Raw genomic sequence first — 26,648 nt, 5'->3', positions numbered from 1 at the left:
GTGAGACCTTTCGCTTCAATTTCAAATTTCATTAATAGTGCAGTTCCGTTTTAATCTGCAAAATTGTCTGGTAGGTACATTTGTGAGCCAGCGAGGAAGATGGCAGTTCATATATAGGATGAAGCCGTTTTTTGCAACAGGCTTCCAGAATGTACTGCAGATCAGACTGTCATCTTTAGCGGTAATACATAAAAACTCCACGGATGTTGTACTAATATTAGGCGTAAAATTGAGATTAAAATTATTATTACTGAGTGATAAAATAAAATTATCGAGTTCAGCTCTGGAACCTTGCCAAATAAAAAAGATGTCATCAATATACCTATGCCATGACACCAGATATTAGAGCACGGATTTTATTTATACATTAAGTGGTAACACATATATATACTTGTAAGATTCTATCATATTCTTTTTTACTAATTTAATTATATGTATCATTCTATGCACCATTATACACTGTTTCCCATGCTATATGTGGGTGTCCCATTTCTTTATATTATTTATTTATTTTATTATTATTATCACTTCTGTAATAAGTATTTGTGTATTTAGATATACATTTTTCCAACTTCCAGTGTACATATGATGTATATTCCATTTTATCACTTAATTTATATGCACCTAGTTTATTAGCAACATTTGTTGCTGTATTCTAACTTAATTATAACAATTTTAGCCCCATACACACCATTATACAATTTACTACGATCCCCATTCATGTTTTTACTACTACTATGTGTCTATTTACACTTGAAATTACGAATTAGGTAGAGGAGTTAACTATATATAAATCCATGACTGAGATTATACGATATACAATTTAATACTGCTGCTGAAGAAAAGTCTTAGTATAGTCTTGAAACGCGTCCAGACCCCTTTTTATGAACATTGAGACCACTTGCATAAGCCCTCCGTGAGCCCCACAACCAGTGGTGCCATACCCGGTCAGTTGCCAGTCATTTACGCGCTCCTCCGAGCCACGAGGACGCGGCCGCCACCCTTAGCAGAAGCGCTGGAGATACATCACCCTGTACCCACTGCCAGCCTCGGCACTGCCTCCCTAGGAGACGGCCGAGTCTCCGGTAGTGCCCTTTCCCGCAGTGAGAGATAAGTGTGTCTGATTCTAACCAACAGACACCGCATCTGAATTCAGTAAAGTCCGCAGGAGGTATCGCAGTATCCCCATAGAACGCCAGCATCCTAAACCTGGAAGGCATCGGTCCCGGAGTGGTGAGCTTACCGTATATACTCGAGTATATACGGTAACTTTATCTACCAACTGCTATTCACTATTGCTACAAACTGTGTAATTGCCGCCAAACATTTTTGAACTTTGTTATTAAGTGACAACTACTTTTAACAGCGCTGCAGGATATGGATTTGCCTGATTTAACTGGATACTGACCGTATTAAGCCAATAAGCTATCTATTAACAGACTAAACAGAATTTGGATAAACTTTTATGCCTATTGGTTACTAATATCCTAGGAGGGCTAAACTTTATTTGTTGAACTTGAATAAGTTTATTTTTGTGTGATTGGTCTCATTATCTTTTATTCATCACATTTTTTATTACCTTTTATAACTAACACATTATATTATATTATTTTGTATATAATTTAGTGAGTGCCGTGGCTTCACAAGGGCCCTGTGGGTCACGGTCCACACATAGCATCTCTTAACTAAAATAAATCTATCAATAAATTAATAAATATTACTATTGTTATTAATAAGCCAGCTGTGTCCGCATATCCTTTACCCTGAGCCCCAATTATCTTCTTGTAATTTACAAATCTGTTTAACTTTGTGGCACCAGTTGATTTAAAAAAAGAAAATTGATTTTCCATCGGAGTACTCCATTAAAACAGCAGGACCAATTTAAGTAAGTAATACATGGATTTACTCCTGTCACATGCGCTATAACCCAGTGTATAGAGCTGGGCGGTATGACCAAAAATGTGTATCACAGTATTTTTGTAAGTTATGGCGGTTCAACAGCATTTTACTGTATTTCCCGCCATAACTTACAAAAATACAGTGATACACATTTTTGGTCATACCGCCCAGCTCTATACACTGGGTTATAGCGCATGTGTAAATTGAGGTACATGCTCACCATTTGGCCCAATAGTTTGGACCATATATATATATATATATATATATATATATATATATATATATCTTTCCTGCAGTATGCATTCCCCCCAGGATCTCGAGAGACTGTCAGAGGGCTGCGAGGGGAGCGTGTGCTTCAGGGAAGTAAGTTATTGATGCCCCGGCCCAAAAAGCCCACCCATAGCTCCAGCACATCATAACTATGCATGCCCATCAGGCGGATTCAAGAATCTGTCAGATTGGAATAAAACACTGCATAATGGTTCAGATTGACAAACAGTAAAACCATTGCCGTTGCCCGTCATCAGTGGTGAATGAAGAAATGAAGAGAGAGAAAAAACCGAACCTTGTCTAGGCGCTGTTCGCACATCCAGGTTAATGAAACACGAATATGTATGGAAAGTAAAGTGCCCGGAGGCACTGCATTTATTATTAGAGCTTCCAATGACGCGTTTCAGGGGGTATTTCCTCCTTCCACAGATTGGCATCTGCCAATCTGAGGAAGGAGGAAATACCCTCCTGTTGGACCCTGGGCCGTGCAGTTTGCTTCCACATGCTGAGTAACCCTAAGGGGTGATATGCCTATTTGTACATACTTCTGGTGAGCAGCCATTTTATAGATTCACAGCTCCCTTAGTCCCTGATTGGGACACAGATACCCTGGATAATACACGAGGCGCAGCCCTCTCCCCTTTTTTCTTTTTCCACAGATCAGTGGTGAATGTCCGGCTACTGATAGTAGCCGACACTCATGACTGTGAAGCAAGCCCAGTACATGTACGCCCTGGTGCGTTAAGTCCCGGGTGGCGAGGGTTTATCTGTATGCCCGATGTCTACCTACGGGTTGAGGTGCTATGCTAAACCAATATGTGAATGCTATCTTTTAGTCTAGAATCTCATGATCTACCAGGTTTCTATTATGGATATGCTTTTCTTAATCATTACTTTCAGTATCAATCAGTACTAAGGGGTATTCCTATTTCTATAGTTAGTTTTTAAATTCTAGTATATGAAATTTTGTAAATATTTATAATTTTCTAACTTGTCTTTTCATGTTACAGCTTCTTTCTCTGCCCAGGCTACAGACCACCTTTCTTTACTCTGAAGCTGTGGACGGCACACACACACACACACACACACACACACACACACACACACGCTCTTCTGCTTGTGTGCAAGCTGTACTGGGTCAGTGAGTCATGCAAAGTGTAAGTAGCGGAAAACAGAAAGAGAGTGTAAAGTAAAGGATTAGAGCCCATCATGTGCAAACAGAAAAGCCTTTGACAAAACTTTGTACGGGAAAGCCATACAATGAGGGGTTGTGAAAGATTAATAAATCACAATAACCAACCTGAGCTAAGAAATGAGAACTTTTCAGCTCCCAAGTAAAATTTTCTCATTCTTGTTTTTCAGGGGATTCACTAATGTTGATGTGATCATCGGTGGATCTGTCACACTGAATAGCGTCCAATCTGCTGTCAGCATGTATAGAGCTAGAGGGGTGTATATATATATATATATATATATATATATATATATATATATATATAAAATAAAAGACTCAGTAGAATAGATTTATTTTTTCATCCATTTAAATATCTATCTACCTATTATATTTCTTTCTCCTGCATCAAGATATAATATTCTCTTTATATAGACCCTAACATTTATTTACTGGTTATACAAAAAAAGAATGACAGACTAACAAACAGAATGGCCCTTATTTACTAAGAGTGTTGTGTAGGCTTCTTTGTGGGTTTTAATGCCCTACAATTTATTTTCCATGGTATTTACTAAGGTTTCCCTACATTTTCTACTTTCCCTACATTTTGCTTTTTTTTTTTTTACACATGCTCTGATCTGTAGGGTTTTCCTCAGCTCAAATCCACCACATTTTAAGTTGAAACCTTAGTAAATATGTTGGGTTTTTGTGAAAATGTCGAGAACATGCCTCTTTTAGGAGACCACACCCCTTTTCCCGAAGGTCACGCCCCTTTTAGGGTTTTCTTAGCAAAATGGAGAGTTAGTCGGGGTGTTTTATCAATTCTGGCGCAAAACGTGGCGCAGACAGAATTTCTGGCGCAATGTGACAGAATCTGGCGCACAACTCGACAAAACATGTAAATGAGGGCCAATGTATCACCTAGATTTCCTTTACTTATTCGAGATACTAAACACTACCGATACTAAAACACATTCTGGCTTTTTCTAATCTAATCTTTTTCTGTTTTTTTTTTCTTTATGAGTACATTATTATGGGTGCAGCCATCTTGCTTGACCTGTTTTTAAAAGCATTTAGTGGTATGCTTTACAACAAGCCACAAGGACATATACACAATGAACATTTTAAGACCTTATTCTTAGTATGGAGCAGGCTTGAAAGCATGCTCTGACCTGTGCAGAGGTCATTCTACTGGGAGAATGAGCTACTATTGTCTAGTTTATATTCTGCTCTCACCTTTCGCTGTAAGGGGTGCATTCACACCGCGTTTATGCGATACAGTTCCTGTATCAGGTTTTTGATAACTAAACAGATTCCTCAAAACCGGACTAGACCGTATCAAAACGTGTGCACAAATTTTAACCCGTATACAGTTAAAAACAGTGTACGGTTTGAAAAATGGTGTCCGGTTGCATCCGTTTTTAAGATAAAAACCATATACGTTTTTAACTTTTCACTCCATTATGAATAAAGTTTTACTTGTTTGATTGAAATTCCAAGAAAAAAAAAACTATACAAAGTCAAAAACTGTATGGAACCGTACGCACATACAGTTCCCATTGACTCCCAAGACAAAAAAAAAAAAAAAAAACATATATGGTTTAATATGGTTTTTCACCCGGACCAAAAACCGTGGTAGGCTCCTGTTTTGGGTACAGGAAAAAACTGACAAAACCGTACAGGATGCAAAACGGACACAACCTGATGCATCTTTTGGCATACGGTTTTCAATGGAGAGTCAATGCATACGGTTTTCAATACGGTCCCGTACGGTTTTCACATTGAAAACATATACGGGAACTGTATTGCAAAAACGTGGTGTGAATGCACCCTATTGCTGTTTTTATCACTTTCCAGCAACCTCCTAATTATTAAAGACAGGACAGGATGTCTTATCTTAGTTTCAAGCTTGGTGGTCAGAATGGAAATTGCAAGATTTTTGGGATAATTGTATAATACAGATAGTAAAATGGCAAAATACACATAACATTCACCAGAAATTCTTGAAAAAAAATATGTTTAACGTAAAAAGTTGATTCAAACAATAGGCACTTTTCCAATGACACATTCCATATAATTTAAGTCTATTAAAAAATAACAATTACCAGTAACATTATCTAGCTGTGAGTATAATACATTGTGGAGATGGTATATGCTATCTGTAAAGCTTTCTGTGCTTGTAAACTGAAGAGATTATCAATCCAGTGCAAAACATGGTGACTGCTACAGTGATAGCACAAACCGCTGGTCCATGTGGTGTCATGCCCACTGGCACCTGGAACGCAAGCTTCTCTTCAACCTGTAAAGGGGAAAAAGTATCATTAGTCCTAAATACACAATTGATTAAAAAAAACAACATATACAGCCACAGATACAAGCCTGGGTAGGTCTTTTCTAACAAAAGCAAAAATGCAAATAAATCTGGGTAAAGCGGTTGCCCAGGACTATTTTTTCTTTTCGAAAAAACACCATGTATGTTCTTGTACTGTGTCTATTATATGGAGCTCATATCTAGCTATGTAGGCGGGCAATTAATTTCACATGCAGGGACACTTAGTAATTGATCAACATTTTTCAATTATTAAATAAAATAATAATTTAAAAGGGAAACTAACAGGATTACCAGCACTAATCCGAATATACAGGAATATAGCAGATTATAGTGCGCCTTCGTCTTCTTTCTAGTGATGTTAAGCTCATCCAAATCCGTCCAGCCGTTCAGAAGATATAATCAGAAATATATCCTCTTGTCAGTTTCCCTTAAAGGAAAGCTGGAGCCATAGACACTTATTCCCTATCCGCATGGCTCTCCTGTGCAGAAGGCGTGTCGACACGTCCCCTCCATGTATCTCTATGGGAGAGGTGGGGATGCAGCGTTCGTGCATCCCCGCCTCTCCCATAGAGCTGTATAGAGGGGGCGTGTCATCAATCTCAGTGAGGTCGGAGACACGTGCATTAGCCGCGGTAAGGCCAGGTCCCCGTTTGGGAGATTGCGGGGGGTCCAAGCAGCTGGGCCCCCAGCGATCAGACATTAATCCCCTTTCCTGAGGATAGGGGAGAAGTGTCTAAGACTTCAGTACTCTTTTAAAGAATTGCAAATGTTGTTAAATTTATATTTGCCTTTTATAAAAGAGAATTGTCACCCAAAACATTATATTGGTCACATAAGTAAGAGTTAGAACAGTAGGCAAAGTTTATGGCTAACTTACTTGCAAAAAAATTGGCATTTTACTTTTTTTGTTGAAGCACAGCCATAATGACTTGGCTTATGGTAAAACTATCATTTTGTCATTGATTTTACATGGAGATAAACCCATGATTGCTCACTGGTTTCTGAGAAGCTAGATAGCGCGGCAGCATTTATTGTTTTCAACACGCGGTGCCTCCAGCTGTTTTACCACTGCAACTCCCAGCATGCCCTGGGAGCCAATAGATGTCAGGGCAAGCTGGTAGTTGTAGTGGTGAAACAGCTGTAGATACTCTGTATAGATGAAGGGCAGAAGTCGGCCCCAGCAGGCATCAGTGACGTGGTCCCTGCTGGGGAAGTCTGCCTGGTAGTAAGCACACTACCAGGCAGACAAAAAGGTATTTTTAAAATAGTAAAAAATGTAAAGCAGGGAGGGGGTCAGGGATAGATGTGCAATAAGCAGGGACAGGAAGGAGAAAAAAAAAAATAAATAAATAAAAAAAAAAGATGGTGAGAGCTACTCTTTAATGCTTCACTGGATTGTAAAATATGTTTATTGCAATAGCTGATATGCTCTTGTTAACAATCTTTCTACAGAAAACATTCTTGTATCCATTTTTATATAACCATTGTTTATGTTGTGTAATGGTCGACATTGTAGATTACATAGTGTGCCTTTGTCACAATACAGTAAAAACACTGTAGCTGAGAACTCCATGGGTCTATTTTGCCAGGACCTGTACTATTTGTACCAAAAGACAAAAACACACTTGAGAAGGATAGCCTGAAAGTAAAGCAGTCAAGGGAATAAGTACTATAATATCCTTACTACACCATAAGGGGCAGTGTAATGAGACCTCCTAACAAATAAACCAAACCACAAAGGTCACTTAATTCAAATATAGGCATTTTATTGATATACATTAAAAGAACCCACATGTTTCAAGAAAAAGGGGAAAGGGAAGGGGAAACAGCATCACAATTTACAGCAACATCACCGACATCTGCCAATCAAGATGGTAGTAGGTGGGCATATATTTCACACTAAAGTGCACATAATGTAATTAGCAGCAATATGGAACAGTACAGTACAAGAGTAAAGTTTTTAATGTAATATTGTAATGAAAGTGCCATATGCATAAGGTGCTAACAATTTAAAGAAAGGCATAAGTGTAGAAAAATAGTACATAAGAAATACTTACACAAAAGAGTACTAGGCAGAGACCTGGATGGCGCCACTCCTACGCACGTTTCGGCACGCTGATCTTCGTCCGGAACTCTCGTTTGTGTGGGTATTTCTTATGTACTTTTTTTCTGCACTTATTCCTTTCTTTAGATTGTTAGCACCTTATGCATATGGCACTTTCATTATAATATTACATTAAAAACTTTACTATTGTATTGTACTGTTCCATATTGCAGCTAATTACATTATGTGCAATTTAGTGTGATATATATGCCCACCTGCTACCATCTTGATTGGCAGATGTCGGTGATGTCGCTGTAAATTGTGATGCTGTTTCCCCTTCCCTTTCCCCTTTTTCTTGAAACATGTGGGTTCTTTTAATGTATATAAATAAAATGTCTATATTTTAATTAAGTGACTTCAAATGTCCTTTGCAGTTTGGTTTACCTGTACTATTTGTGTAATGTCAAATCTGCAGCAGATGAGAGATTTCTTATCCACAAGTTTCTGATATTTTCTGCATCAAAAATTGATTATGTTACAGGTTCTCACATCCACATCAGGTGATTTATCTGGTGGTTTTGTTAGGGATGAAATCACTGGTGTGTCTACAGCAAAATCCATATGAAACACATGGATTTATGTCAAAATCCACTGTGTTTTTCCCCCCAGTATGTGTGGACCTACCTTTATTTGTTTACTGAAGGTATAATCATACAAACTTTCTAATATGGCATATCAGAGTTTTAGTGTCACAAATTCACCAACACATTATATGTTATTGAGTAATATGGCGCAACTACTCCAGTTTGTACCTATCATGGCTCAGAGAGGAAGACCTCTTACAGAACTGTCACATTCTTCAAAATACGTTTTTTTCTTTCAAGAGACCTTTTTGTGTTATTTTAGAAATACCACCGATCATTCGAGATAAGATGATACATGCGGGACACAATGATCACACACCTCAGTGTAAGGGATGTCCATCCACTGGCAATTTATTTCATCAGCAGGTCCACAAGGAGCTTCAACTATAGGATAATCCACGCAGCTCAAAAGAACGCCTGTGCCCAGAATTCAAATAAATAAGAATTTAGATGGAAAAAAAATAAAAACATAAATAAATAAAGAACATGGTCATGAGTGATCTGTGTGGAACCTGTGTTGTTACTTAATATGCCTCACAAAACACACACGAACTAAAGATACAATTCAACTCACTTCCTAATGTACTGAAAGTAACTAAGATCTGAAAGAATAGTCCCCATCCCTATCCAGACTTGATGGCTTTACTGCTACATAAAAAAAAAAGACAGCAAATATGTAAGTGTTCCAAATTAAAAATACAAGCAACAATTACTATTGTCACTCTCTTTAAACCCAAGGGTAAAAGTAAAGATGCTTTGGGTTGTTATGCAGTTAAACGAGCCCCCTCCATGTATCTCTATGGGATACATGAAGGGGGCGTGTCAATAAAAAATGGATTTCTTCTATAACTTTTAGGCTTGGTTGCCAGGAATTAAACACAGTTTTTTCTTTCTTGTTACACCATCCCAATCCAGAGATAAAGAGATGTTACTATTTGACTATCTACATAGCAGTCCTTTCTAACTGCAGTCGAAATCTCCCTATTTACTTTTCCTGCAATGAAGATCAAGCCAAACTAAGTCCCACCCCCTCCTAATGCCCCAGCCAATCATGGGACAGTAAAGGTACAATCACACTATGGAATCTCCACCTGGAGATATTTTGGGAGGAGATTGCATCTGCAGAGGTGCAGCTAAAATACATTCAGCCAGTACGCAATGCTAAATTCCACAGTGTGAATGGGTCAACGGAAAACCCATTTATATCAATGTTAAATTAATTTAGCAGAATTTCTTAGTGGAAATGCCATCACAAATTCCATAGTGTCCTTTTACATAGACAGGTACCTACCCAAGATAGCTGTTTGAAAATGTATAGGTTACTCCGCACTCACTAAAAGTAGTTTCATACCCTAATATATTGGGAGTAAACGGCTGCACAAATTATTGCTGGATTTTTCTTATGGCCATTCACTTCCATCATTTTTTGCAGCACATCCCCTGTTTACAACTGGAGATGTGCTGCTGACTAAGGCTACGTTCAAACGGTGGAATTTCGCAATTCAGCACAAATTCTGTTGCAGATCATTTTGGCAGATTTCTGTGTTCTCAAAACACAGCATTCTGCTTAAATTTAATGCCCAATTGACTTCGATGGGATTCAGTCACAGAATTCCACAAAATTAAAGACAGGTGTGAATGGGACGGTGGAATCCGATTAAAATCAATGGGCAGCAAATTTGGGGCGGGAATTTCTGCCATGTGAACATAGCCTAACAATGATTTTTAGGCCTGCATAATCCCAGTGACCAGCCAACAAACAAGTGTTTCCCTTACGTCCTAACCAGTGGCACATAGGGGTATTCTGCCCCTGTGGAACTGGTTAGGACCAGTGGAAATTTTATTGACAAACCTCTAAGTGAGTGGATAGACCCTACCACGTGAATACCTCGCCTCCTTGTGTTTTTTTCTGTCCTTTGGACAGGTTCAGGACTGGTGGAGGTCCGTTTGGGACCTCCTTCTTACTTATATTTGTATTTTTTCTTATCTGTGTTTGACATACCTCATCTATCTTTCTGGCTGCATATCGGTCTCGTGTCTTCTGCCCTGCGCGACACTGACACTGCTTCTGCTTTTACTTTCTCTTTTGCAGGAGCCTGCTCCGTCGGTGGGCTGAGCTCCTTCCCCACGCGTGCTTTCTATGCCTAAACTCGCTTTAACTGTCCGAGTTTGGTTAGTTGCAGTATTCTGCAACCTCTTACATTGTCCTATTTGTTTCTTAGTTTGCTTGGCATATAAAAATGTTATATTTGATCCTCCCCTTTGGGGGTGGAGCCTAGATTTGGCACCCAGGAGGCTATTTAAACCTGCTCAGTGCTGAGCTCAGTCTCCTGGAGCTGTAGTTCTTATCTCAAGTTCTGCTTAACTTGGTGTTATAGCTTTGCTATATATCTGTATTCTGCGTTTTTTGCCTCTTGGACTAAATTCTGTGCACTCCCTGTCTCAAGTTGTTGGGTACACCTTCAGGACGGCAAGTCTTTGATCCCACCTGTGTGGATCATACTTACCACAGAAGCATCCCTTGTAGGCCGGGAGCTCACTTACTGGACATGACAGTCCAGGGGACCTGGTCTCCCCAGGAGAAGATGCTATCTTCAAATTCTCTTGCTTTCTTGGTAAAGCTTTACCTTTTTCGGGTTAAAATTAATTATTTTTTTCCCTTCCCGTTTTTAATTCCCCCATCCTCTTTCAGAGCATGTCTTCAACTGGCACCAGGGAGGCGCCGCCTAAAAAGCCACCTCCAAGAGGAAACCTCTGCAGTGCCATGATTGCTAGGCCCTCCTGGAGGATAATTATCAATTCTCCCACTGCTCATCCTGCCGTGCAAGAAGTCAGGCCCAACAAGAGCCATCCATACAAGACACGGTGGTCTGGGTGAAGGACTTTGTCTCTTCTAATATGTCCACAATGGGAAACTCCATAGAAGAATTTAAACAACTGGTGGCTGCCAAGCGTACTAGACCATCCTCACCACCAAGATCTATGGAGGTGTCTGGGGAAGCAGCCCGTGAAGATTCTCAGTTTTCGTCCTCTGAGGAAGAAGACAAATTTCAATACCTCTTTTTCCCTGAGAAAACTCAGCGGCTGTTTAGGTCCATCAGCTTGGGGGACCGTGATGCTGATGGGGGTGAAGCCTCTACATCTGCCTCTAAAGGGCCAAGGGCTTTTAAAGTAGATGATTCCCTCTTGTCTTTAATGAAAACTGAGTGGAAGAAGCCGGAGAAGGGTCCCGTTCCTACCAAACGGTTTAAGAGCATGTTCCCTATCCAGGAGGACTAAGTGTCTTCCTGGGGATCCATTCCTAAGGTGGATTTGGACATTGCTAAAATATCTAAGCGGCCCATGGTTCCTTTGGATGATGGCTCCAGCCTCCAGGATCCCATGGACCTCAAGGCCGACTGTGCCTTCAGGCATGCTTACTTGACTACCTCGGCTTCAGCTTCTGTGGCTATAGCCTCCACTGAGGTAGCCAAATTTCTGAGAGCTAGTTTCTCTCAGATCCAGGCCGACCTAGAACAGGGGGTCTCTAGGGATGACATCCTGGCTTCTTGCAAGACCACCAGTCTTGCGATTAATTTCTTATGTGATGCCACCCCTCAACAATTAAAGTTAGCTGCAAAAACCATGGCTTTTGCTTCCGCGGGCCGTCGCCTGTTGTGGCTCAAGCCCTGGGGGTCAGATACCTCGTCTAAGCACACACTTTGTGCCATGACCTATGAGCCTGGCATCTTATTTGAGACCGAGCTCGACCACATTATGGAAGGGCTGTCTGACCAGAGAATTTTGTAAGGACCAAACTTTTACCTTCCCACAAGCAGAAGTTCCTGGAAGCTTATATCCTAGAATATCTCCAGAAGGGAGCCCTAGAAGAGGGAATAAGGGGTGGGCATCTATTCTCCTGTATTCTTGGTCCCCAAAGTCATCGGGGACTGGAGAATGATCATAGACCAAAGGTTCTTCAACCAGTCTATCAGACACAAACGTTTCCGCATGGAAACAATTCAGTCTGTTATCAATCTTCTAATGCCAGGGGATTTCCTGGCAACCTTGGACCTCAAGGATGCTTATCTTCATATCCCCATCCACCCTGGGTCCAGAAGATTCTAAATGATATCTGTTCAGGTTCAGGGAGTTCAGTTTGTTGCCCTCCCATTCGGAATTTCTTCATCACTGTCTCCTCCGCTGTCCCTGGTTGCCAGCGCGTGCATCCCCGCTTCCTAGGGCGCACGCGCTGGCTTCCTGTGATTTAAAGGGCCAGCGCACCATTGATTGGTGCTTGTCTTGTCCTGACCTTATATAACCCTGCACTTCCTCTTGACCCATGTCGGATCTTTGTGCCATTCAGCCTAAGAGAAAGCGATCTGATTGTGTCTTTCCTTGCCGTGTATCTGACCCCATTGCTACGTACCCTGACCTTGCTCCTGTGCCACCTGCCCTCTGACCTCTTGCTACGTGACCTGACCTTGCTACAGTGCTGCCAGTCCTGACCTCCTGTATGTCCCTCACTACGACTGAGTCTCATTCCTTCTGTGCCACGCATCTCCTCAGCAGCCTTTGTGGATGAGTCGTGGCAGGGGTAGCGACCTGGAAGCCGCCTGCTGGAGCAAATCCATCCCGCTTTGCGGCAGGCTCTGGCGAAAACCAGCGGCTCCTTAGACTCCGCTCCCTGGTGCGGCTCACGCCATGGTCCACAACAGGTATAGTGAATCCACACCACCAGCCGTTACAGCAGCTTTGAGACTTCAGGGACTAACCATAGTCCCTTATGTAGATAATTAGCTTCTCAAAGCCTCCTCTCAAGCAATCCTATCCCAACATATTCAGACGGCTGTATCCTTCCTTCACCAACTAGGCTGGATAATCAACTGGAAAAAATCCAACCAGCCACCTCAGTGAAATTCTTGGGGTTACTTCTGGACTCTGTAGTGATTACAATTCATCTAATTCCCAAAAGAAAGCTACGAGTTTAGGATACAGCCCAATCTCTCTTAGTTCCCAAGAAGGTAACAATTCATTCTAATGAGAATGTTGAGTCTAATGTCAGCGACCACAGAGGCGGTACCCTGGGCATTATGGCATCTGTGTCAGCGTCAGTCAAAAGTATTAGCCAAGTGGGATCACAGTCCAGTGGGACTAAATTCTGTGCACTCCCCGTCTCCTCAAGTTGGTGGGTACACCTTTAGGACGGCAAGTCTTCGATCCCACCTGTGTGGATCATACTTACCACGCATCCCTTGTAGGCCGGGGAGCTCACTAACTGGACATGACAGTCCAGGGGACCTGGTCTCCCCAGGAGAAGATGCTATCTTCAAATCTCCTGGAAATGAGAGCCATCAGACTGGCCCTATTCCATTTTGCGCCTCATATCCAAGGGAAGGCGGTAAGAGTTCAATCGGACAGCATGACAGCGGTTTTGTACATCAACAAACAGGGAGACACGAGGTCACAAAGTCTCCTGAGAGAGATAGGTGTGATTCTGGATTGGGAAGAGTTGAACCTCACCCATATGTCAGTCATTCATATCCAGGGAACTCTCAATGTCATAGCAGACCACCTGAGCAGGGGTCTTCCAACTGGAGAGTGGCCTCTCCATCCAGACATCTTTCATCAGATCACGCTCAGGTGGGGTATGCCCGAGATTGATCTCATGGCACAGAGGTTCAACGCCAAGGTGGAGAGATTTTGCTCCCTTTACAGGAAGGACAATCCTGTGGCAGTAGACGCTCTCTCAATCCCGTGGAGCAGGGGTCTCAAACTCAAATTATCCGGGGGCCACTGGAGGTAGCAGCTGGGTGAGGCTGGGCCGCATACGCCCCTTACATATAATGTCCCCATCATGCGCCCCTCATCATCCACCAGCAACACCCCCCACCAGCAGTAGCACCCCCATCATCTACCAGCAACCCCCCCATTCCCCCTACCCCGTGTGGTAATAGCATGAGCTGACAGATGATGGGGGTGCTACTTCTGCTGGTTCCCCACATTAGGTAGGCAGCAAGTTCCCCACATTAGGTAGGCAGCAAGTTCCCCACATTAGGTAGGCAGCAAGTTCCCCACAATAGGTAGTAGCAGGTTCCCCACATTAGGTAGTAGCAGGTTCCCCACATTAGGTAGTAGCAGGTTCCCCACATTAGGTAGAAGCAGGTTCCTCACCTTAGGTAGAAGCAGGTTCCCCACCTTAGGTAGAAGCAGGTTTCCCACCTTAGGTAGAAGCAGGTTCCCCACCTTAGGTAGAAGCAGGTTCCCCACCTTAGGTATAAGCAGGTTCCCCACCTTAGGTAGAAGCAGGTTCCCCACCTTAGGTAGAAGCAGGTTCCCCACCTTAGGTAGAAGCAGGTTCCCCACATTAGGTAGAAGCAGGTTCCCCACATTAGGTAGAAGCAGGTTCCCCACATTAGGTAGCATTGTCGTTTACCCCCCCCCCCCTTCCCGACACACACAGACACACTTACCAGTCCTGCGCTTCTCCTCTCCGGCGGCGGCCTGATGAGTGACGTCACTGACGTCCTCCTTTGCGGGTCTGCGAAGGGACGTCACATGCGCGATGTCCCTCATCAAACTCGGGCCGGCCAACCGGAGACGCGGAGGAGGGCGGGGTAAGTGAAGCCTTCCGGCATTTAGCACTGCTTGCCCAAAGCAGGGCTAAATGCCTGAAGAAGTCACCTGCCTGGCACCCGGAACTGAATGTCCCGGGCGTCGGGCAGTACAAATTACATATACCTGGTGCGGGCCACAAACTTTCATTCCGTGGGCCAGGAGTTTGAGACCCCCTGCCGTGGAGGTTCAGGCTGGCCTACATCTTCCCTCCTTTTTCCTTGATCCCGAGGGTATTGATGAAAATCAGGCAGGACCAAGCCTCTATGATAGCCATCATTCCATACTGGCCCAAAAGAGCTTGGTTCACTCAACCCATTCAGATGAGTCAAGGTCAATTTTGGAGGCTCCCCCCAGAAGTCTTCCATTCCTACATTCTTCAATTCTTGTAAGACGGATTGTACAAAGTTTTATCATCTTCCACCCTTAAAGTGCAAGTTTTTGCTATCTCGGCCTCCCTCAATAGGTCTCTTTCTCAAGACCCCCTAATTAGAAGATTCCTGAAAGGAGCTTCTAGAATAAAGCCTACAATCATCCGACCTATCCCCGCATGTATCGTGCTCAGGGGGTTATCACCCCCCCCCCCCTTTTGAGCCTCTGGAGGAGGTGGATCTAGAGTTTCTTACACTCAAAGTTACCTTTTTGTTGGCCATCACCTCTGCAAAACGAGTCAGTGAACTCTAAGCCTTTTCAGCCCTTGAGCCCTATTTTCAGTTCCTCCCGGACAGGGTTCTTCTTTTACTAACATCAACCAGGTTATTTATCTTCCTGTGTTAGCTCAACTCCCCTCCTTGGAAGAAAATAGAGGCCTTCGTACCCTCGACCTATCAAGAGGTCTCAGGATTTACCTGGATCCATAAGGATGAAAACCTTCTTATCCTTTTTTCTAGTGCCCGGAAGGGACACAAGGCTTCCAAACCAACTATTAGTCGCTGGATCAAGGAAGCTATTCAGGAGTCCCATGTTTCTCAGGGTCTTGGAGCCCCATGACTTTGTTAAAGCTCACTCTACCAGAGCAGTAGCTACTTCTTTTGCAGAGAGAAGCTCGATTCCTTTGGAACTCATTTGTAAGTCAGCTTCCTGGAGTTCACACTCCACTTTTATCTCACACTATAGAGTGGATTTTAGGATAGCTAGCTATTCCTCCTTTGAACGGTCGGTCTTATCCTCCGCCAGGCATGAGTGCCCTCCCATGGGGGTATCTGGTTGCTAAATCCCCATATGTGCCACTGGTTAGGATGTAAGGGAATCGTTAATTTCTAACGATAATTTGTTTTCCCTTAGTCCTAACTGTGGCACAACTATCCCTCCCTTCTTTTCTTTTTATTCCTTTCTTACGTGCTACTACACAAGGGGGCGGGGGTATTCTTCCCCCTTTTTAGGGGATGTGGGAGGGTCTATACACTCACTTTGAGGTTTGTGAATAAAATTTTCACCAGTCCTAACCAGTTCCACAGTGGCAGAATACCCCATATGTGCTACTGTTAGGACTAAGAGATAAAAATTATCATTAGAAATTAATGATTGCTTGTTCATCGATTGATCTAAGCTGATTTGGCTGACAATTGCCCCTTGTAAAAGGGCCCCATTAAACAGGGCAATTATCAGCCAAACAGGGCTACTCATCAGCCAGTGAACAAGTAAATGTACATTTGTCAGCCAATTCTGTCAAAAAAAAAATGATTGGCTGAATGAAAGATGCAGCAATTGTCGAGCTGTGTAATAGGCTTGTACAAGATTAGCGTTCATTTATCCAGCGGCTCGGGCAGTGTCATACAGCCCTAGGTGAGTGGCTCATTTCTCTGCCACATTTCTACTAGACAGGTTATTGCTCTCAGCTTACTGGAAAATTGTCTTCTAGAGCAGTGTTTCACAACCAGTGTGCCTATGGCTGTCCGGGCATGCTGGGAGTTGTAGTTTTGCAACAGCAGCTCACAAAAACAACCCCTAGTATGGGTTAAGGTCAATAATCAATGAACCGATGACCCTGAGGGTCATTAATACCCTTATTTAGATTCCCACCCCTCAAACGTAACTTCTATTAAAAGGGTAACTCTCATTAAAACAAATTTTTGTTATTGCACTCCTTATGGTAAATAAAAAATATTTCTAATATACTTTGTTTAAAAAAAATGATGTTTTCTATGTTTAATTTGTGCTTAAAAAAGCTCAAGAGCACATTTTCCCCCCATCTTATACACAGACTTTGGACAGAAGTCCAAACACAGAAAGTGCAGCCTGGAGTGCTGAGGAGGGGGGGGGGGTGTCCAGCCTCATCCAATGTTAGCTCCTCTCACACTTAACTGCCATATGCTGTTGGTTGGACACCCCCCACCCCCCCTCGGCACTCCAGGCTGTACTTCCTGTGTTTGGGCTTTGGTCCAAAGTCTGTGTACATGATGGGGGAAAATGTGCTTTTGAGCTTTTTCTAAGCACAAATAAAACATAGAAAGCTTCATTTAAAAAAATAAATAAAAAGTATATTAAAAATATTTTTTATTTACCATAAGGAGTGCAATAGCAAAAATTAGTTTATATGAGAGTGCCCATTTAAGTGAAAAATTATAATTACATTGAGTAACAAAGGGTAAAAACACGGGCCTCTGTGTGTTCAATCTCATCCAGTGTACACACTGTTCGATTGTCATATTATAGTCAGTGGTCTGCAGTACCACTTGGATTCTACACACATGGGGCTGCTCCGCAGTTAAAACAGCAGAAATGCCCCCTCAGGGGGAATTTCTGCTGTTTTAACTGCGGAGCCCCATGTGTGTAGAATCCAAGTGTTTGATTGTCAACCCACTTTAAAAGAATGTAATCTTAGGGTGCGTTCACATGCTAGTAGCTAGCAGCAAGTTTCCCACTGCGAGAAACCCGCTGTGAGTTACGCTACCATTGATTTAAATGGGTCCGCGGACAGTCCGCAAATCTGACACTTGCAGACTGTCTGTGGACCCATTCAATTCAATGGTAGCGTAACTCGCAGCAGGTTTCCCGCAGCGTGAAACCCGCTGCTAGTAATTGCGTGTGAACCCTCCCTAATGTAGTGAATATACCTTTGCTACAGTGAATGAGCAGTTGAGGCTTGTGTAGAACAATGGACACTTCACTGGCTTCTGCTGATGGGCGGTGGTATCTAGCATGAATTGGCACGGATGAGATGAAGCAATCGTCACATGACTGGTCTGGTCTTGTATACACCAGCACATTTGATTCTGCACACAGATACTCTGGAGCTTCTAAATCCACTGAATTCAGTAAAACCACCTTCATTAAAAAAAAAAAAAGCAACATAACAATAATACTTAACAATTAATCTTTTTATTTCCATCAGCACCGAACAATATAAACCAGCATATTTGATATTAAAGGGGATGTCTCAGGAAATACAAGGCATAATGCTAGGGTATGCCACCTGTGTCTAGTTGCTGTCCAGAATAAAAAATAAAAAAGCACATTACTGAGCTATTATAATTATCTGGTAAGTATTGTGTTTGTTTGTTTTTTGAGTATTCTGCATACAGTTTTATTCCCAAACCCCCAATGGAAAACAGATATGAAGGTGTGAGATGAGCTTTAATAAAGAACACACTTTGACCTTTAATATTATCAATAGCAGTCCTATAATGGGGATTCCACCATATCCCAGTAGAAATAATCTTCACATACAATGCATATGAGCAGCCACAAAAGTTTTACCGATTAGCTCATAGCACCCATAGGGCAGTAACTCACGCTTTTGAAGGCATCGCATTTCACTTTTTTTTATTCTTAAATGCAATCCCGTCTTTAGTAGCATGTAGGTAGATCACAGATACGGCAAGCTGCAGTCCTTGCTCATACTGAACCAGTCCTTGCGTCATACCAGGGACGCAACAGCGTTTCAGGGGCAGCATGAGTAAGGGGGTCTGCCCCCAAAACGCTGTCGTGTCACTGGTGGAGAACATTCGGTATGAGCAAGGACTGCAGCTTCCCATATCTGTGATCTACCTTCATGCTACTAAAGACAGGATGGCCTTTAAGAAAAATTAAAAAAGTGAAACGCGTTGCCTTCTGAAGTATGAGTTACTGCCCTTTCGGTGTTTAATATCTGAGCTTATCGGTAAAACTATTTTGGCTGCTCCTATGCATTGTATGTGAATTCTAACAAGACCTTACCTCTGTTAGATTGTGCTGTCTCAGAGAGGAAAGCTGATAGGGATCCAGAAACAGCCCAGATGGGATAGTCTCGTAGAGCAATACTCTGCAGCTGGCTGTCTGCTTGGCAGTACTGTGAATCTTTACTCTTGTGACCAGATCCCTAAACAAAGCAGAGGTGTACCGTAATTGGAAGTTCTGGAGCTTTTCTACAATATTTGTAGCAGGATCCCAACATTACATATAGGACATGTAGCAGAGAATGTGGATGTGTGAGATGCATTCTGGGTGAGCCTAATACTCTTACACCCCTCAAAACTCACACAGAAATTTCATTGCACAAAAAGATTCTTATATAGATAATGCAAACAATGCATCCCCATAGGGATCATAGAAATTGTGATGTCACAGTGATGGGATAATTAAAAAAATAATGTCACTGCAAATGGATAACACAGCAATGTCACAGTAAATGCATAATAAGCAAAGTGATGTTACAGTACAGGGATAGTACACACAGATGTCACAGTACAGAGATTGTAAATACATTTACATCACAGTGCAGGGATAGTAAATACAGTGATATCACAGTACAGGGATAGTAAATACAGTGATATCACAGTACAGGGATAGTAAATACAGTGATATCACAGTACAGGGATAGTAAATACAGTGATATCACAGTACAGGGATAGTAAATACAGTGATATCACAGTACAGGGATAGTAAATACAAGGAGATCACAGTACAGGGATAGTAAATACAGTGATATCACAGTACAGGGATAGAAAATACAGTGGTATCACAGTACATGGATAGTAAATACAGTGATATCACAGTACAGGGATAGTAAATACAGTGATATCACAGTACAGGGATAGTAAATACAGTGATATCACAGTACAGGGATAGTAAATACAGTGATATCACAGTACAGGGATAGTAAATACAGTGATATCACAGTACAGGGATAGTAAATACAGTGATATCACAGTACAGGGATAGTAAATACAGTGATATCACAGTACAGGGATAGTAAATACAGTGATATCACAGTACAGGGATAGTAAATACAGTGATATCACAGTACAGGGATAGTAAATGCAGTGATATCACAGTACAGGGATAGTAAATACAGTGATATCACAGTACAGGGTTAGGAAATACAGTGATATCACAGTACAGGGATAGTAAATACAGTGATATCACAGTACAGGGATAGTAAATACAAGGAGATCACAGTACAGGGATAGTAAATACAGTGATATCACAGTACAGGGATAGTAAATACAGTGATATCACAGTACAGGGATAGTAAATACAGTGATATCACAGTACAGGGATAGTAAATACAGTGATATCACAGTACAGGGATAGTAAATACAAGGAGATCACAGTACAGGGATAGTAAATACAGTGATATCACAGTACAGGGATAGAAAATACAGTGGTATCACAGTACATGGATAGTAAATACAGTGATATCACAGTACAGGGATAGTAAATACAGTGATATCACAGTACAGGGATAGTAAATACAGTGATATCACAGTACAGGGATAGTAAATACAGTGATATCACAGTACAGGGATAGTAAATACAGTGATATCACAGTACAGGGATAGTAAATACAGTGATATCACAGTACAGGGATAGTAAATACAAGGAGATCACAGTACAGGGATAGTAAATGCAGTGATATCACAGTACAGGGATAGTAAATACAGTGATATCACAGTACAGGGTTAGGAAATACAGTGATATCACAGTGCAGGGATAGTAAATACAGTGATATCACAGTACATGGATAGTAAATACAAGGAGATCACAGTACAGGGATAGTAAATACAGTGATATCACAGTACAGGGATAGTAAATACAGTGATATCACAGTACAGGGATAGAAAATACAGTGAATTCACAGTACAGGGTTAGTAAATACAGTGATATCACAGTACAGGGATAGTAAATACAGTGATATCACAGTACAGGGATAGTAAATACAGTGATATCACAGTACAGGGTTAGTAAATACAGTGATATCACAGTACAGGGATAGTAAATACAGTGATATCACAGTACAGGGATAGTAAATACAAGGAGATCACAGTACAGGGATAGTAAATGCAGTGATATCACAGTACAGGGATAGTAAATACAGTGATATCACAGTACAGGGATAGTAAATACAGTGATATCACAGTACAGGGATAGTAAATACAGTGATATCACAGTACAGGGATAGTAAATACAAGGAGATCACAGTACAGGGATAGTAAATGCAGTGATATCACAGTACAGGGATAGTAAATACAGTGATATCACAGTACAGGGTTAGGAAATACAGTGATATCACAGTACAGGGATAGTAAATACAGTGATATCACAGTACAGGGATAGTAAATACAGTGATATCACAGTACAGGGATAGTAAATACAAGGAGATCACAGTACAGGGATAGTAAATGCAGTGATATCACAGTACAGGGATAGTAAATACAGTGATATCACAGTACAGGGTTAGGAAATACAGTGATATCACAGTACAGGGATAGTAAATACAGTGATATCACAGTACAGGGATAGAAAATACAAGGAGATCACAGTGCAGGGATAGTAAATACAGTGAATTCACAGTACAGGGATAAGGTTTTGGGTCATGGTTTTGGGAAAATCCCTTTGAAAATGAGAACTGGGTGTTCCTATACCTCTTGTCATCTGGGTTTGTCCAAAAAAAGTGTGAGGCAGTGTAGACAGATAACACTATGGTGGCTGTCTGTCCATTCATACATACATACATACATTTATTCCTACTTCAGGAGGACTAACACAGGAATTGAACAGATCATGAATTGTTGTTGTTTTTTTTATGTGGACTGCAAGTATTTACTGGTTCTAGTTTCCTGATTGTACGATGTGTCGCCCCAATTTATACAACGATTTGAGAAAAAAAAATAAAGCTTCCCCATAGCAGAACAGGAAACAAAATTTTTGAAATAACAGAAACCTTTCATACCTGTGAAATCCATTTTTCAAGATCTCTCTCCTAACAGTTAGTGTAGGACAGAAGGTTTCTGCAGCTGAAAATAGAGATTTCAGAACATTTAATGAAATATATGTGGAAGCAACATAAAACAATTCAAGTGAGCATTTAGTATCTAGAGCAGTGTTTACCAACAAGTGTGCTTCTAGTGCGTCTAGCTGTTGCAAAAACTTCCAGACAACCTTTGGCTGTTTTAGCCTTTTAAAAAACCTATTTGTGCATACAGTAAGATCTATCAGTGAAGACCAATGGGATGGGGATAAACTGGCTGGAAACCCAGGTGACTTTTCTCCCAGTTCCCAGCTGGCTTTTAAACCATGATTTCTCTGAAATGTTGTACCATCTTAGATTAAATTATCAGCTTTTGGCTGTACATGCATGCTGGGAGTTGTAGTTCTGCAACAGTCACATTATTATTATTTTTTTTTTTTTACCTCTAGTAATTCCATAACAGAAGAAAAGAGTCAGTATTAAGAATATGAAAGAACCTGGTAACTTCGACATGTCATCCTGTAAAGAAACAAAAACAAAAAAAAAAACATGTTAAATGTCATTCTAATTTCCACCAACCTCACACCTCAATAACAACACAGCAGCCCAATATTGCAAATGTGCAAGATTTTTGAAAACTTGTGGCACAATTGCGCCATTAAAAAGAAAAAAAAAACAAAAAAAACTATTTATCTACCCCACCATGTTTACTATGCGTTTTTTACACTTTTTCATCCGGTCTGGAAAAAGGCTTGTCTTCGGTAAAAGGGCATAGCTTTAGATGAAAGAGGTGTGGCATTAGGTGCGCCAAAAATTGTTCTAAATTTAAATAGACAGTCTTCAGATGCACCAGATTCATTAATCTGCCTGTGATAAATCTGTCCTATATGAAGTCTTTCGGTCTAAATCTGCATGGTCTAAGAATTATAGGTTTAGTAAATTTGGACCAGTGTGTACTCGCAGTGATGTGAGGGCCAAATTTTCCAAATGGCACATCTGCTGATATGATGCACCAATTTAACAATGCTCAGCATGGAAACTTGTAAAATATAAGAAAATCGCATGCAATAAGCCATGAAAGCCATGGCCCCTTGCTAAGCAAACATGAAAAACCTTGCAGATGTAAAAAAAAAAAAGTATGTGTAATAGTGAATTGCTGTGTTTATGCTATGCTAAGATACTTGTATAACCTGATCCCTTTACTGGACTCTGTCATCAGAGATGGGCACTATCTCCCAGACTTAGGTTCGTCCACACTGCAGACATTCAGCTGACAGTATTCTGTTTTCTGCAGAGTTAATTGTTTTCAATGGGATTTTGCAGCTCTGTGAACATGGAGCAATTTCCCCAGCAGAATTCAGCCGATGGAGTAAACGTCCATTCAAAGAACAAACATGCTCATTCTTTGGGCAGAATTCCACCAGGCTGCATTGAGAACACACGTTTCTGTGGTTCTATCGACAATGATTTCGGCAGTGTCTGCTGCAAATGGGATTCCTCTGGCTGAATGTCTACAGTGTGGACAAGCCCTTAAAGGGGTATTCCGGTGGAAAACAATTTTTATATTTATATAAACCTGGCTCCAGAAAGTTAAACAGATTTGTAAATTACTTCCGTAAAAAAAAATCTTAATCCTTCCAGTACTTATCAGCTGGTGTATACTACAGAGAAAGTGGAGTTGTTCTTTTCTGTCTGATCACAGTGCTCTCTGCTGATACCTCTGTTTGTGTCAGGAACTGTCCAAAGTAAGGGCAAATCTCCATGGCCTCTCCTGCTCTGGACAGTTCCAAACACGGACAGAGGTGTCAGAAGAGAGCACTGTGGTCAGACAGAAAATAACTATACAACTTCCTCTGTAGTATATAGCAGCTGATAAGTACTGGAAGGACTAAGATTTTTTTATAGAAGTAATTTACAAATCTGTTTAACTTTCTAGCACCAGTTGATTTGAAAAAAATAAATTTCCCACCAGAGTACCCCTTTAATCAGTGTGGCCAGTCAACACTTTTCTCCAGTTCATGAAGCACCACGTAGGAAGAAAGTAGAGCTGGGTGAAAGTTAACACTGTGTAGAGCTGGGTGAAAGTTAAGACTGTGCATGGGGCAGAAGTTGCTTCACTGTATGTCGGGGTAGTATGTGGTTGACAGTGTATACGAGTTGGATCTGGATACTGTACTTGGAGGCTCTGTGATTCTTTCTGCTCTCAGACAGCTGTGATAAGGAAAAAATGTAGGTGTTTGACAACATCCTTATAGCTTTTCCAGGGAATCGGAGAACTTAGAATAGCACCTGGATAGCGAAGCTTTTTCTAGGCTAAAAAAAATCTGCCGCCTATGCTTTCAATTAGTCTTTTCGCACCGTAGCTTCACCCATCTCTGCATAAGAGTAATAGTGTGAGCACAAGTTAAGCTGTCATAGTGTCACTCCAGTAATTATCCTACGCACTCTCCACAGTTTGGCATGGAGAGACGCAGTGGTAGGATTGCCAAAGTTACCTTGTAGTTTCATGCAGATCCCTTTTCTCATTAATGGGACTCATACACGGAACTCGCTGGGTGCCGTACAGTAACTTGGGCAACCCAACAGCTACGCCTCTCCACACCAAACTAGAGTACATGGGACGCTATCAGTGGAGTGACACTTTCACATCAGAAAACTATACTTTATCTTTGGTATATGTTGGAATACTGGCAAATAGGTTTTTCGGGTAGGGTCAGCCATGTCATATTTTGCAGATTATTTTCCTACCCATTGAAGTCAATAGGTAACACAATACGCAGCTGATTATTCTACCCATTGACTCCGGTGGAAAAAAATGGGTTCAAATCAACTAGTGCCAGAAAGTTAAACAGATTAAATTACTTCTATTTAAAAATCTTAACCCCTCTAGTACTTATGAGCTGCTGTATACTAGAGAAATTCGTGTAGTTCAGAGCAGGAGGTTTCCTTGAGCTGCAGGGATCCTGTATTCGCCACGAGGACGCCGAGGATCCTGTATTCGCCACAGCGTCCTCGTGGCGAATACAGGATCCCTGCAGCTCAAGAAGACATCAGTGTGCTCTGATGGGACATCATTTCCCCATCTAGGGTCCGTTTTTTCATATTACCTTATCTATATGGTTTACCAGAAGGTCCTGTCTTTGGGCTCTACTGGTCCCCCAAATCTAGGGGGTATCTCCAGAGGTCAAGCATCGATATCTTGATTTGACCTGTCCCTTGCCATTTGCCATTCAGTCATCTGTTCACGTTAATATTAGGAGCTTGTGTCCCCCAATCACTTTTTGGTAGAAGAGTCAATTTTCCCTTACCTTATCAAGCTAAGGCGTGGCACTATATCAACTCATCTACAGATTTTGGCCGGCTATTATAGTCACATATTTTGTGATATCAAAATAATGTTGTATTTTTAAGTGGCTCTTATGGTGCTACATTCCTATATTCTCTTGACCTTCTTACATATGTGACGTGCATTTGACGCTGACTGACACAGACTCCTTTTACACCTTTTTATTTTGGACACCTATCTAACTATCCTATCCAGTTCTATGTTATCTTAATGAATCGTAATTAATGTGTTTATGGTACACTACATCTATTTATATCTAATATATTGTGGTTTCCTCTTACCCCTGATGAGCCCCTCTGACATTAGGGGCGAAACGGGTTGGCAAGAGAGGTTTTGCCACTTGTACTGTATTGTATCCTATGTTTGTTATATATCCCTCTCCTCATTCCACACCCAGTAAATAGGAGAACTTTTGTATTAGGGTCTTCTAGGTTAGGGCCTCACCTGTACCTCTGATCCCTTCCCTTTTCTGAGTTATGTCATTTATGCGTACCCTGTGATCATTTAAAATTATTTAAGTAAAAGTAAAGTTTTATCTTAGCCTAATTGGTGTCTTCTAGTTGGTACTATAGCTCGAAATATACCAGCAACATACAGCAGATTTCTGATGTAAACACAGCCCAAAGACTAAAACTTTAAAAAAAAAAAATACACAATAAAACTCGAAAACTCTTAGATGAAAAATACAATATACACAGTAGATTCTACAAGGCAGGAGGGCAGACACGAGGAACCTATAGCTCTCCATTTATTTGATGCCGCTATGACTAGCTTCATAGAGAACCACAATTCCTTACACAGTAGTCCCCAACCAGGGTAACCCCGGCTGGCAGCCTTTGGCTGTCCGGGCATGCTGGGAGTTGTAGTTTTGCAACAGCTGGAGGCACCCTGTTTGGGAGACACTGCTCTAACATATCCAACATGCCGAAAAGCTGTCAGTGCATGACAGGAGTAGTAGTTTTGAAAAAAGCAACAGATCGGGGAAGTATAATCCAGTGTAATCTTACACCTACCACTGTCTTCCGCTCATTCTGCAGTCACTTCCGCGTTCCACAGGGGTCCTCTGAAGGACCCTACAATGACGCCTAAATAAGTGCCTGGTTGAATTACACGTGGAATTGTTCCCAATATTTAATTGTAAAGCAGTGTGGGTATAACTTTGTTTATTTTATACAAA

At 41.4% G+C, this 26,648-nt stretch overlaps 1 protein-coding gene across 2 annotated transcripts; it reads right to left on the bottom strand.

Annotated features, from left to right (window-relative positions):
* Positions 1-3,700: 3,700 nt before the first annotated feature.
* PIGX (phosphatidylinositol glycan anchor biosynthesis class X) lies at positions 3,701-26,622 on the bottom strand. Of its 2 annotated transcripts, none has more exons than XM_056564430.1 (7): positions 26,485-26,622; positions 22,569-22,644; positions 22,108-22,171; positions 19,113-19,254; positions 18,011-18,221; positions 8,680-8,777; positions 3,701-5,639 (listed from the first exon to the last, which is right to left on the bottom strand). In XM_056564430.1, exons 2-7 carry the CDS (start codon positions 22,636-22,638, stop codon positions 5,496-5,498), a joined length of 729 nt encoding a protein of 242 aa, XP_056420405.1. In that variant the 5' UTR covers positions 22,639-22,644; positions 26,485-26,622; the 3' UTR covers positions 3,701-5,495. The 2 variants fall into 2 exon arrangements, with proteins under 2 accessions (XP_056420405.1, XP_056420404.1); XM_056564429.1 differs by lacking the exon at positions 26,485-26,622 and adding an exon at positions 26,269-26,409.
* Between the last annotated feature and the right edge of the window lie 26 nt (positions 26,623-26,648).

Source organism: Hyla sarda, chromosome 3 (genome assembly GCF_029499605.1).
Source record: "Hyla sarda isolate aHylSar1 chromosome 3, aHylSar1.hap1, whole genome shotgun sequence".
NCBI lineage: Eukaryota > Metazoa > Chordata > Amphibia > Anura > Hylidae > Hyla > Hyla sarda.
Note: the sequence above shows the minus strand (reverse complement) of the source record. Positions and strands in the feature narration are given on the sequence as shown.

Excerpts from the sequence above, each read along its gene's own strand:
- PIGX (XM_056564429.1), bottom strand. The coding sequence starts at position 26,394 with ATGTTGGATATGTTAGAGCAGTGTCTCCCAAACAGGGTGCCTCCAGCT. Across the intron at positions 22,645-26,268 it reads CCCTGGTTGGGGACTACTGT|GATGACATGTCGAAGTTACC; the intron begins GTAAGGAATTGT and ends GTTTCTTTACAG. Across the intron at positions 18,222-19,112 it reads GACAGCACAATCTAACAGAG|GTGGTTTTACTGAATTCAGT; the intron begins GTAAGGTCTTGT and ends TTTTTAATGAAG.